Below are 13,831 nucleotides of genomic sequence, written 5' to 3'. Positions count from 1 at the left end.
CTCATGAAATAGACTCAAGTCATACGAGTGTGGTTATCGATGAATAGAACAAAATACCTATTTTGAGCATGATAAAGGGAGTTCATTGGTTCGCAAAAGTCAGTGTGGACAAGTTTATGTTTTCTTTAGCTCTCCATGATACTCCATTTGGGAAAGGAAGTCAATATTGCTATCCGAACGCACATCCTTTGCATACGTGTTATTTTTCTTTTATGCGAGGAAGTCTTTGCACCATACTCCTGTCAGACAACTCTTTGAGGCTTCAGAAGTTTAGATGACCAAGTCGTTGGTTCCATAACGTTGAGGTCCGATAATTCGAGGTAGAAACTCATTGGGATTTTAAATATAAATAGTTAATGTTGAGAGCAAAACTTTGATTGACCATTTTATCTTGGTGAACACCTTTGACTTATTTTATCTATCAAAGATAATACACTCATTGTTATCGAAGTAGAGTTTATACTCATTTCCACCAATTGTCCAAGACTGAGTAAATTTTGGCTCAAGCTCGACACACAAAATACATTGTTAATATAGCTTTATCCTTCCTTCGTCTTGATATCGATCCTTCCAAGTCCTTTTGATTTTCCTTGCTCTCCACTCCCAAATTTAATAAGGGCATTGACGCAATTTATGAGGTCGACGTCATGTGGTTGATGCATTCGTTGTTGAGTAACTATTCTCCTCTCACTCCTAAATGTTATGTGTGTCTCGAAGGCTGTTTGATTTTCCTCAACCTAACTTGTTTAATGAGTGTTTCCACTTCGACAATCTTTAGTGAGGTGACCAAATCAATGACATTTGTTTGCATCTAGATTGACCTTTATACCAACAGTCTTTCTTAGAGTGGTTTGGCTTATTACCGTTTTTACAATTTGATGTGTTGTGTGTTCCATTGCCTTTTGAGCTACATCCACCTTGTCCTATTAAATATCTTCCTCATTTTAAATGGTTAGAACTCGAGTTATCCTCTCGTTCGGTGGTGCTAGTATTGAGCTTTGACTGAAATGCATTATCTATTGAATTTTCGGAGTGTCTAGACAATTGTTGCTCAAATGATTTTAAGAACGATATCACTTCTTAGACTTTGAGTGTTGACAAATCCTTTGTTTCTTCATTGATGGTTGCGATGACATCGTATTTTTTAGGAAGGCATATGAAAATCTTTCGCACCATTCTCTATTCTATGACATCTTCACCATGAGATTTCATCTCGTTGACCAAATCAAAGATTTTGGTCGAGAACTCCATTAGGGTCTCTGTCTCCATCATTTTGGTATTTTCAAATTCTCTGAGTAGTGATTGGAGATTAATTTCTATAACTTTCACATCTTCTTGAAATTCACTGTGCAAGATCTCTCATACCTCTTTGGCCGTGGCATGCATAATTCTGGGAAAGATTGTTTTAGAGATTGATTATTATAAGATTGAAAGAGCGTTTACGTCGGCTTGTCGGGATTGCTTTAGTTCCTTCAGGTCGGCTTTATTGAATTTGATTTCTTCCTCTGGCTCATTCACTCCATTCTCCACAATCCCCCAATGGTTAAGAGATCGAAAGATGATCTTCATCTTCACGTACCATAAATTATAGTCTTCGCCATTAAACTCTGGAATGAGGCCATAAATTTGAATAGATTGGTAGAAGGCTTTGGTGGATTGAAAGAAACTTGGAGAATTGGATAGATTAGTAGAAAATTGTGAGCATTGGTAAAACCTAGAAACTTTGATACCAAATGTTAGAATATTTTGAAGAGACTAGACTTTGAGATATAATAATATTTTATTATTGTTTTGATGATTAGACTTAGGGCTTATTTGAGGAAAGGGTTTTTTGGGTTTTACCTGTGTTTTATCCTAAAACCTTTGTTTGATAAAAATTAAGAAAAAACTGGTTTTTAAAATTTGAAGACTAATTTATTCTTTGACTTTAGAGGATATGGTGTAGGATATGGTGTAGGTGAGAGAATAATGGTTGAGAGAGAAAATAATATTAGATGATAATTTTGATATTTAAATGATAAAATTATTTAATTTGATGGTTGATAAGATGTTTGAGTTTTGGGATAAAAACTAGGTTTTATCCCAAAAACCCTTTCACAAACGAGGCTTTAAATTACAAAGTCTTAATATATATAATAAAAAATAACTGAAAATTTTTACTAATCATCATGAGGATTTTAATGTTTCTAACATAATTGATGTAAAATAAAAGATAAGAAAATAATGTAATTGACGGTTAAAATTTTCTAATAATATTTGATCAATATGGTGGAGGTTACACCACATTCATTTCTAACCAATTAAACTAGGTTAAAAATGACATTTTTGTTTTATTATTATAAAAAACCAAATTTTATTTCTTTGAATCAAATATAAGAATTTTTAAATTTTTTATTCTAACCCATTAAAAATATTATTCGTGTGTTTTTCTAGTTAGTAGTTGAAGCTGAAATTCTAATAGCTTCACTCAATTTCTCTTTTTCTGCATCTAGTTATGAGAATTAAAGAATTTTTTTGATCTTGATGTTCTGAAATGGAGAATGAGATATTCAGACTAAATTTTTCAATAAATGTTAATAATATAATTTTTCTCAAATTAAATCATACTGCAATGGAAACATATTTAAGAAACCAATTTATTAAAATGAAGGAAACCAAAGAAACACAAACATATTCTACTGAAAATTCATAACACAAAATATTTTCAAATTTATTGTCACAAGCTTTTTATTAAAAACAAAAACCAACATCAAAAGAGAGGAAGGGATCTATGTAGCTTGCATGTCCATGATTATCATGATCAAGATTTGATGGGAATGGGAATAGCCCTAAGAGGTATAGCCTTTTCCATTGACATACCAAATTTATCATTCATATCAATATCTTGAGGCTTAATTCCATTTTCAAGTTTCCAATCGAATGTTAGCAACAGAGAGGTCAATAACAAATGCACCATCTTGTCTCCCAAAACCATACCAGGGCAACTCCTTCTTCCGGACCCAAATGGAAAGAACCTAAAGTCTTGACCATTCAAGTCAAATTCATTTTTCAAAAATCTCTCAGGTATAAACAAATCTGGATCTTCCCACACTTTTGGGTCACGACCAATTGCCCATACATTTACTAAAATTTGAGCATCTTTCGGAATCCAAAACAAATACTTCTCTTCCATGTCTATCTCAAACTCGGCTTCGGCTTTGTGAGGAACCATGAAAGGACTGGGAGGATGAAGTCTTAGCGTCTCTTTCACAACTGATTGTATATAAGGTAACTTTGAAATATCTGATTCTTCAATTATTAGTTTATTGCCTGCAAATGCTCTAAGCTCTCCTTGAGCTTTTTTCAGTTTATCTGGATTACGAAGTAACTCTGTCATCGCCCATTCTACCATGGTTGATACTGTGTCTGTACCAGTAATGAACAAGTCCTGGATGTGTATACAACTTATATTTTCTTCACCTCTTAATATTATTAAAAAAAGAAAGAATACCATTTTTTGACTAGCTAGCTAAAATCATTAAATATACTTATTTACTATAAATATTTTATTTTGGCTTGAATTCAACACTCTCCCTTAATATTTTAAACAATTATAAGTTTAAGAGAGACGATAAATTCAACGAAAAAATTAACGAAAGCAAGTCCACAAATTCGACATGACCTGCCAGGTTGTTCCCACGTCTCGAAAGTGCTCATTTCGAGACATTAAAAAAATTCCAAAATGGTCGTTTTGAGACATTTTGAACCCGTTTCAGGACATTTTGAAAAAAAAAATTCTCTCTTACCCATATGTCATGCCACGTTGATTGGTGGACTTACTTTCACTGATTTTTTTGTTGAGTTTATATTTTTCTTAGTTTAATTTGTTAATATAAAAATTGTTATTCTATCATGAATGAGTTTAATTAGTTTAAGTTTTGAATTAACTTAACCTAATATATATTGTATGATTTTGCAGTAAGAGAAGACTCACGAGAAACAAATGGGCTATGCCGTTGATGGTGAGAGTTGAGTGAGTCTCTTGGGAGAGATTAATGAGCGCGTCCAGAAAATCATTCTTGGTCTCCTTTGATTCTATCCTACGTTGGATGATCTCCTCAAATATACAAATCAATCTCGATAAATGAAATCTGCCACGCCGCCTTAAGCCTTGTACATCAACAAACCTAAATATAGGGAAGTAATCCGCTATATTACGAGACCCGGCCGTTTCCAGCGTAATCCTCAAATGATCCTTAAACTCCCGAGAAAAATTTGAATCGTAGTGAGCTAAATTCATCGAGAAGAACATGTCCGACAGTAAATTCAGCATCGTCGTGAAGGCAGCGTCACCTATTTTCACGACAGAGCTCCGCCGCACGAAGGCTACGAGTTCTTCCACCTTTTTTAGCCTCATGCCCAGTTTTGCATCCATCTGCGGCTGCGAAAATATGTGTTCTTTGCTGATTTTACGAAGGTTTCGCCATTGGCTATTCGCGGGGCTGAAAACAAGAGAGTACTTGTTGTGGTCGAGGATTCGAGAGATTTCAGGGACATGTCGGCCGGAGCATATCCGGTCATTTTTTTGGAGTATATTTTGGGCAGTTTCCGGCGATGACACCACAATAGTGGTCAAGTATCCCAATTTGAGGGACATGACTGGGCCATGGATTTTGGAGAGGGATGTTAATGAATGGTGTGGGTTTGAGCTTAGTGAGAGGATGTTTCCGATGATCGGAATTCGGTACGGCCCCGGCGGCAATCTGGAAGAGGGACTACTACGGATGTTAAAGTATAGGAATAAGAATAGGACGGAGGAGAGTAAGGCCGTGAAAATCATGAAAGAATCCATTATTTCTTATCAATAGAATAATATAATATAAGCCAAAACAAGTATCCTATATATAACCAAAGGAATTTAGTACTCTTGTTTGGATTGAGATTTTTAAAAAAAATTAAAAAAATTGGTTATTTACAAACTAATTGTTGTGGATGATTTTTGAGAAATATAATATTTTATTTTATTTTTATTAAAATAGTATTAATATTATTTTTTCTAGACATAATTCAATTTACAAATATATATATATTCTCTCTAATCTTAATAGATTTATTTTATTCTTTAAAAAAAATTGATTTAAATTTAAATATAAGAACCTAGTTTTTAAAAATTAAATTAAAATATAAAATTTTAATATTTTTCGTTAGGAAGAGTATAATATTGATACCGTACAAAAATTAGGTATATCTGTATGTTAAAATTTTCGTACACATTATACCAACATTATGATTTTTCTTATACCAAAATTTCGGTATGATATAAGATATAAATAAATAAAAAATACAACATACAATTTTTTAATATGAATGAAATAATTGTGTATACATTTTCTTTATATGTTTTTTAGAGGTTTGTTTAAAAATTTATTTAAAAAAAATATATATTTTAATTCTATTAAATATTTAGTTCACTCATTTTGTTTATAACATTTTAAAATAAAGAAAACTAAATAATATGAAAACATTAAAAAAATAAAATAAACTGTTAGCATAGTCTTATGCACCTGCACAAAACAAATAGATAACTTAGTTTTATTCTAGTTGAATATCTAGCTTTATTTATAACTAAAAATCATCAAAATTCTGTAATATTCACGACTAAATATTATTAAAATTCCGTTAACTTCTGTTGTTTAATGTTTTATAGTTTTTGATTTCTAAGTTAATTACTTCTTATTTAATTAACTATTTTTTATTTTAATTTTACTTTTTTCCAATACTTAATTAATTATTTTTTTATTTTAATTTTACTTTTTTCCAACATTATATATTTTGTTATTTGATTTATTATTGTCTTTATTATTACTCTAAATATTGTATAAATAAATAAGTTATTTAATAAAATATATGAACATATATTTACAAATTAACAAGTAAAAGATAGATAAATTATTAATTAAGAGGTCAAAAATAAATTATTAACAAAGAAATGAGAGAAATTATTAATGGAGAGAAGAGAGATAAATAAATATTTAAAATTATATTTATTGACGGGCTATAAATCTTTAGGTCCCTATATTACTCCTTATATAAATACATATATTTAAATTAATATTTTTTATATATATTATTTAATAAGTAGAATGTATTAGATTTATTTATAAAACTAACCAATTTCCTCTAAATTTGAAATAATAATTTATATTTAATTAGTAGAATGTATTAAATTTATTTGTAAAACTAACACACTTCCTCTTATCATTAACTATTATAAGCTAACAAATTTACTATCATTAACTATTAGACTGGTTTGATGTGGAGTTTATTTAAAAAAAATATTTGGGTTTTAGAAAAGAAAATTATTTAATAAAAAATAGGTTAATTTGGTTTAATTGGTTAATAATTATAATTATTTATATATATTAAAATTTATAAATTTGAAGCATAATTTAGAACATGATTGACATTGAGTAGGTGAAGCCTGAATCAATCGACAGTTGTTAAGATGTTTGAATAGAAACCGTGAGTTTAGTTGGATTGAGTCGATGAATTTATATCCCGATTATTTTCTAATAGAATATTTGGCTCGAAAAAAATCATATGACGTACAGTGATTGTGGTTGACCAATACGTTTACTCCACTGTCCACAACACTATTATTATGACGATAGGGAGATCTCTTTTGGAAAATTGGTGGATGCGGTCAATGAACTTATTGATTTTTTTAGAATCTACAAACTCGTTAATGTTAGATTTTATGTTATTTGTGTTCGTAGATAAGAATTTTTAGTTTATATTTTTGCTCTCTTAAATAATTAATTTTGTTGTGTTTTGGATCTCCTAAATAATTAATTTTGTTGTGTTTTGGATGGGTTAGATGATAGTAACAATGTAAACATTCGTATTTTATTATTATTTTTATTGTTAGACTTAAATATTTTTTATTTATATTATATTGAATGGACTTTAAAAAATATATTATAAATTAAAATAAAAGTATTTTAATGATTGAATTTAAAGACTAAAAAATAAGATGCTATTAAAATATTTGTAAAATCATAACCTTGTTTTTTTAGGTAGAAGATTATTTCATTAATTCAAATTAAGCCAAATTATTTCAATAATTTCTAATTCATAAAAATATCATTATAATCTTTATTGTTTAGTTATATCATTCGATTTGATGTATTAATTAAAGTATTAAATATCATTTATTTTAAATTATTATTTATTATTTTATTGTTATATATTAAGAACTTTTAAGTTTTTTAAAATTATTATCAATTATTATTTTTTTAAAAATTCATTTTTTAAAAAAAAAAAATCTTATCGAAACACGTCTCAGCCTATTGTAGTTAACTATTCGGCACCTTACAAGTTACAACAACCTTCCAAGTTTATTTTTAAAATTTAGATTTTATTGATTATATATATTTTTAAAATAAAATTTATATAATTTATTTAGGTGCAACTTCTATCTAAAGAATGTGAAGAATACCATTTATTATAGAAAATCCGTTTTACACAAGTTATACATATTGTTTTAATTTTTAAATAATTTGTCTATAAAAAAAATCTTAAACATACATTGAATTATCATTTTAGGCTCAGAGATCCATTTCTCTCTGTACAACTTTACCTATATACTATTGTTTTCAAAAAAAATATTGCATATTTAAAAGAAATAATATTTCTTTTATTGAATCCCCAATCAATTAAGCAATGAAGAAGAATGGTAGAGATGCAGTTTGTGTAGTGTAGCGTGGGAGGACGAGAAAGAAATCTACATTTATTATTATTTTTTATTTCACTCTTTTATTGAAAAAATGCTTAAAAAAATTGTCATGTCATTTAATAAAAGGACAAATTGTCTATATAATAAAAACTCAAAATGATAAAAATTTGATAATTAGAGTCTTATATTGTTTAAAACAAAGTTTGAGCTGATAAAACCTTCAAGTTTAAGTCTCAAATGATAATTGGACAATTTATATAAACGTGCAAGTCTTTTACTAATTATATATTTTTTTTAATTTAAGTTATTAATTACAAAATTGTACTTATATTTGTTTTAATATACTGGTATGTTCCATGTTAAAATAAGTTTCATATTTTTTTTTTTTATAAAATTGATTAATACATTTTTAATTAAATAACACAAAAATATTTGAGACTAAATAGTATGTTAAAATGTAATGTTCATTTTTATTATAATTTATTTCTCAAACTCATATCACCATCATAGGTTTAATATGCTTTTATTTTTATTTGTTAATTAACTCACTACAATTTATTTCCTACCTAAATTTAAGTAGCTGTTATGGTTTAATATACTTTTTATTTTTTATTTAAACACTACAAATTATTTCTTACCTAAATTTGAGGGATTGTCAATAATAAACTTAATATTAAATATAATAAATATTTAACAACTACTTCAAACATGCTCATATTAAATAGATTACCATTTCTTTTTATATTTAAATTATTTTTTTTAACACGAGGTGATATTTTATAATTTTAACCTAGGAAAATTCTTAAACAACAAAAGTTTGGGATTCGAGTATTTCAATATCGGTTTTTCATAAATATTTTTAAAATAAAATATTATTTTAAAAGATTTTGAATAAATTCTTACAACTTTTAATTTAATTATAAAAATAATTAATTTAGAGTTCAAATTTAAATAATCTTTAGATGTGTTATAATCAAATTAAAATTTGATTATTTAAAAATTTGTGTTTAAATTAATTAGAAATAATTAATTTAAAACAATATTTATTTGAAACAGATTTTTGAAAATCAATAAAAGGTGTACGTATACAAACGTATTTTTCACCAGAGTTTTGTTTTAGTTCAAAGTTTGGTTATAGTCAAGAAATACTTTCACGCTTCATCATTTGTACCCGTTTTAAAAACGGTCTCTAATTTATAAAGTTTTGGTTTTTGAAATTGGTTTTATAACGTTGTATTTAAACAATTATTATTTCGGTCCTAGACATGCATATGTTTTTGTGTATTTAAAAATTGTAACAACAATATTTAAATGTTGGTACTTGTTTTTGATGATGACTATGGATGAATTTACTTGAAAAACATCAGTTTAAAAGGCAATAGAGTTTAGAAATAAATCTCAAATAAGCCTTTGTGAAAATATCTCAAAAATATTTTGAAAACATTTTCTATTTTTTTAGATTTTTAGAAAATAATTTGGGGTTCAAAATTACAAAAATAATTTTGGAATTTTAAAATTGGAACCAAACAGACCATAGGACCGGTGTCCTCGGTCTTGGGTTCGTTTTCATTGGTCGTGGCTAAAAATCCCTCGGTCCTAGTCAAAAAACACTCGGTCCAGATTCAGGATCCTCGGTCGGGATGCTAAGGGCTCTCGATCCTTGGCTGAAATTCTCGGTCGGGTGTTAGTATTCTCGGTCAGACGATTCGGTCCTTGGTGGAGGTCATCGGTCCTAGGTGCAGGAGTTCTTGGTCGGGTGCGAGACTCCTCTATCATAGGTTCAATTTCTCGGTCGGATGTAAAAATCTTTGATTGGACCTCTCGGTGATGGATGGAAAACTTCGGTCCTCAAGAACATCAAAATTGTAGGTTTTGCAATTTTTATGGGGGCTTGGATTCTTTGATCTAAGGTAGCGTTTGGTACGTGAAAATGGTGGATTTGGCATCCAATTTCTAGATGAATTGACACATTGTCGTGTTTGGTATCCATTTGGAATTGGTGTTTAATAACCAGTAGGGTTTGATTTCCCATTTCTTTGGGAAATGGGTTTTCCGTCTTCCATAGCGGCAATTCCTTTTCTAATCCAACTCCAGGCCACCTCGTTTTTACCGCCAACGTCAATCTCTCTTTTGCCCCTCATTCAGATATGAAAATATTCCAACTTTTTGAAGTTCAAGTCGTTCTTCAACCCTAGTTGCTTCCGATTCACCGTTCCGTAGCCAAATTCATCAAGGTAAGTCTTCTTCTTTCAACCATGGATCGGTTAGGCATCACCGCTATGAAAGTCGACGAATCCAATGAAATTCATAGTTTAATAGACCACTGGCTTTGTTTGTGGCGTTTGCTGATAATATTTATTGAAATTCAGAGTTCGATTGTGATGAACAATAATGTATCGGTAGAGATAAGGTACTTTCATGATTTTCTCGCTAGGCAAACTCATTTGAATATATTAGTATATCAAAGTGATGAAACGTGTATTGAGTAATTGAGCAAATGAGAAATTGAGAATGGATAGAAATACTTTTAAAGCATTATGCACGATGCTTGAGGTTAAAAGAGGGTTACGAGATACAAAACACATGATGGTTGATGAACACGTTGCAATGTTTGTTCACATTCTAGCCCATCATGTTAAAAATTGGATGATTAAGTTTAGATTTCAACGATCGGGTGAAACAATTAGTAGGTATTTTCGACATGTTTTAGATTCTATTATGCTAGTACAAAAGGATTTGATGAAGATACCAGAACCAATCCCTACTGACTGCACAAATGAAAGGTGGAAATGGTTTAAGGTATTGTTAGTCTATTTTACTCATACATTAATACAGTGAAAAGTTATTTGAAAATAAAGTTGTAATGTTTGTTCTCTCTCGGATAGAATTGTTTAGGAGCTCTAGATGGGACATACATAAATGTTATTGTATCCTCCACAAACAGACCTAGATACAAAAACAGGAAGGGGGCATTGCTCAAAATGTTTTAGCAGCATGCTCACCGAATGAGCAATTTATTTATGTTCTTGCTAGCTGGGAAGGATATGCTGGTGATAGTAGAGTTTTATGTGATGCAATCACACGTCCAAATGGGCTTAAAGTTTCTATAGGTAAAAAAAATATTCTTCTCAATCATATCTTATTATTGCAATTACGTTTTCTAAAATGATGGATTATTATAATTTTATAGGTAAGTATTATCTTGTTGATGTTGGGTACAATAATAGTGAAGGATTTCTTGCACCATATAGAGGGCAAGAGGGCAAAGATATCATTTGAATGATTGGAGGGATGACCATCGGCCTACCACTACCAAAGAATATTTCAACATGAAGCATCTATCTGCTAGAAACGTGATAGAGAGGTGCTTTGGTCATCTTAAAGGGCGCTGACTATTCTTAGAAGTGCTTCGTTCTATCTTATTAGAATGCAAGCATAGATAGTTTTGGCTTGTTGTATACTACATAATCATATAAAGAGAAGCATGTTGGTTGATCCATTGGGGGATGTTATTCATTCGCACGGCAGTGATTCGAGTGCTGAATTTACGGAGGGCATTAGTGGGGTTGAAACATCCGTTGTTTGGACATCCTTCTAGGAATACTTAGCTTATAGGATGTATAATGAGTGAACTAGTTCACATCATTAATATTGTTTAATCTTTCCATTGTACAATTATTATTTCATGTACAATGTTTATTCTTACAATTGAATTTTAATAAGACTTCTCATCACATTATATATATATGATTAAGAATAATTAACAGATTTCAGCATATGCGCGGACAGTAGTCTTGCGCGAGCAATAGAGCAGACAATTGAAATCGGCAATTTGGTGATTCATGTCAACGTTTGCACACTTAGAAAGGAAAACACAAACATATGGTGCAATACATAAAGTGGATTAATCATATGAATTAAGATAATGTTCGATTAAACACATTTTCCATTTTCCATTTTCCATCTTGCATTAATAAACAAGGAAATACAATAAAAATTAAGTATTGTAATCAAAATAATACAGCTATTAGATTAGTGTTCTTCAAAATAATTCAACCATTACATTAGAGTTCTTCAAAAGGGTTAAGTTCAACCATAGATCGGTGATGTTTTACATGTTATCATGGATTAGTGAGAAAATCCATGCCTCTTTTAATTTGTCTGGCAGGCCAAAGAAGAGCTCGATCAGATCTTTACTACAATCTATCACCCGATATGCCTTCAAGTGATCTCTTGAAGTCAACCCAACAAGCTTGGAAAGCTCACCATTCAGCAATTCTCTTTTTTCTTGCGAACTTTAATGCCGATAATTGCAGAACATATATCTTTTGTTGCATTCTCAAAGGCAGACACTAGTATTGTTGTGTTCTCCCTAAGGACCTCTACCAAGTCCGCATCTTTGGAAGTTTTTCTCTTCCGACTAGGTGTTAATCCATTTGGCGATCTTCTTTTAGGAATGGGTTGGGAAACAGATGTTGAAACGTGGTCAAAGAAATTGTCATCTAGATCAAGGCCCACCTGCTCATGACGTCCAATGTTCTCCTCTACTCGTGCACAATCCACAACGCCATTACCATTGGCACTATCCAATCCAAAAATGATGGCAAGTTCATCAAAATACCAATATGATTTGTCTTTGAAAACAACGTCATTCTTGTGGCTCTATATAATTTCCATAGTATACATTAAACATAACACAACTTGAGTACAAGTAATTGTAGTGTACCTGTAAATAGGAGTCCCAAATAGGTTTATCAACAATGACACATTTTCGAAAAGGATCCCAACCAAATCCGCTTGTTGAACCATACAGCATGTCATAAATGATTCCAAAATTGGTTTTCAATGTTTTAACTCTAGAGTAAATATGGGGTTCAGCTCGAATTCAAAAATTGGGCATCCTTTGTTCAATTATTTTCTCAACGGCCTGATATAGACCTGGCTTGAATCCACGATCAACTTTGTACTTTCCTGTGCTATGTAATACAAGCTGAATCTGTATAAGCAAGGCTTGATTATAAAACCAATTCTACCTATTCCAAATCTAATTCTAATTCTGATATCAATTCTAATATGACAATTCTGCCTACCAAATGCCACCTAAGGGTCTATGTAGTTTCACAAAGCTCACAAGAACATTATGAACATCATCACAATGTGTGATTCAACATGAATGATGTTTGTTTTCATCAAAATAGTTTATTGCCAAAAATCGGTTTTTGGTTTTAAAGTTGAAATGAAGTGTAAGGAGCTTTCCAATAGATTCTTTATATTTTATATGGTTGATTGATACTAAAATATGAACATTGGCGGTTCATTTGGACCAATTTAAGAACTCAAAATTTTATTTTATTTTTGAAAATTTTGATTTTGATCAAATATGATCCAAATTGTTGTCCAACATCATTAAAAACATGTTGGGAAGCTTTTTGATATGTTGTTCTTGAGGATTGGTCCAAGAACAAAAAACCCATTTTTCAAATTTTCCAAATTTAAATTTGGATTTTTTGGTTTAAATTGATTGATCGATCTTAGCTTTCACGGAAAAATTTTAAATGATTATTAGAACGATTTTCAATCAAAAAATTCAAAAACCAGACAGCATACAAGTTTGTGAAAACTGAAATAAACAAATGAATTAAAGAATGATTGAAGCATATCAAGGATTGGAGAACACTCCTTAGGCCTTAGGGAAGCTTTTGGGATACCTAAAGCCTTAAGGCTTTATACGGAAATTTCGAAAAATCTGAAGTTTTGTGCTTCAATGACGAATTTTTTATTTCTTCTGATTGAGGGTTGAAGATGTTATCTTTTAGCTTCAGAATTATCAAGGGAGGATATTTATAGCCTCCCGAAGTCGGTTGAGGCAACAAATGGGCTTGAATTAGTCAAAAGCCATCAATAGAATTTTGAATGTTATTGGTTCCACTTGCCCAATCAAGTTAAAATGAAACTTATGATCGTAGGCAAAATGATCATCGTGGTAGGGTGAACATTTCACCTTTTGAATCAGCTGAAATGGTGTACTATTGGCGGAGTTCCATCTTTGAGAAATTAAAGATGGTTGCGGATGATTATTCATCCGACGATTGCGTTAAAGACAAAGGTCCATGCAAA

The 13,831-nt window shown here is 30.3% G+C and overlaps 2 protein-coding genes across 2 annotated transcripts; both read right to left on the bottom strand.

The window, feature by feature from the left end:
* Nucleotides 1-2,800: 2,800 nt before the first annotated feature.
* On the bottom strand, nucleotides 2,801-4,414 carry LOC124924771 (cytochrome P450 76T24-like). The gene is made up of 2 exons (XM_047464763.1): nucleotides 3,974-4,414; nucleotides 2,801-3,427 (listed from the first exon to the last, which is right to left on the bottom strand). The coding sequence occupies exons 1-2, from the start codon at nucleotides 4,412-4,414 to the stop codon at nucleotides 2,801-2,803; spliced, it is 1,068 nt and encodes a 355-aa protein (XP_047320719.1).
* A 7,569-nt stretch (nucleotides 4,415-11,983) lies between these two features.
* On the bottom strand, nucleotides 11,984-12,530 carry LOC124924770 (uncharacterized protein At2g29880-like). Its single transcript, XM_047464762.1, has 2 exons — nucleotides 12,441-12,530; nucleotides 11,984-12,376 (listed from the first exon to the last, which is right to left on the bottom strand). The coding sequence occupies exons 1-2, from the start codon at nucleotides 12,528-12,530 to the stop codon at nucleotides 11,984-11,986; spliced, it is 483 nt and encodes a 160-aa protein (XP_047320718.1).
* Between the last annotated feature and the right edge of the window lie 1,301 nt (nucleotides 12,531-13,831).

This window comes from Impatiens glandulifera, chromosome 2 (genome assembly GCF_907164915.1).
Source record: "Impatiens glandulifera chromosome 2, dImpGla2.1, whole genome shotgun sequence".
NCBI lineage: Eukaryota > Viridiplantae > Streptophyta > Magnoliopsida > Ericales > Balsaminaceae > Impatiens > Impatiens glandulifera.
The sequence above is the reverse complement of the archived record's forward strand: the minus strand, read 5'-3'. Positions and strand labels throughout refer to the sequence as shown.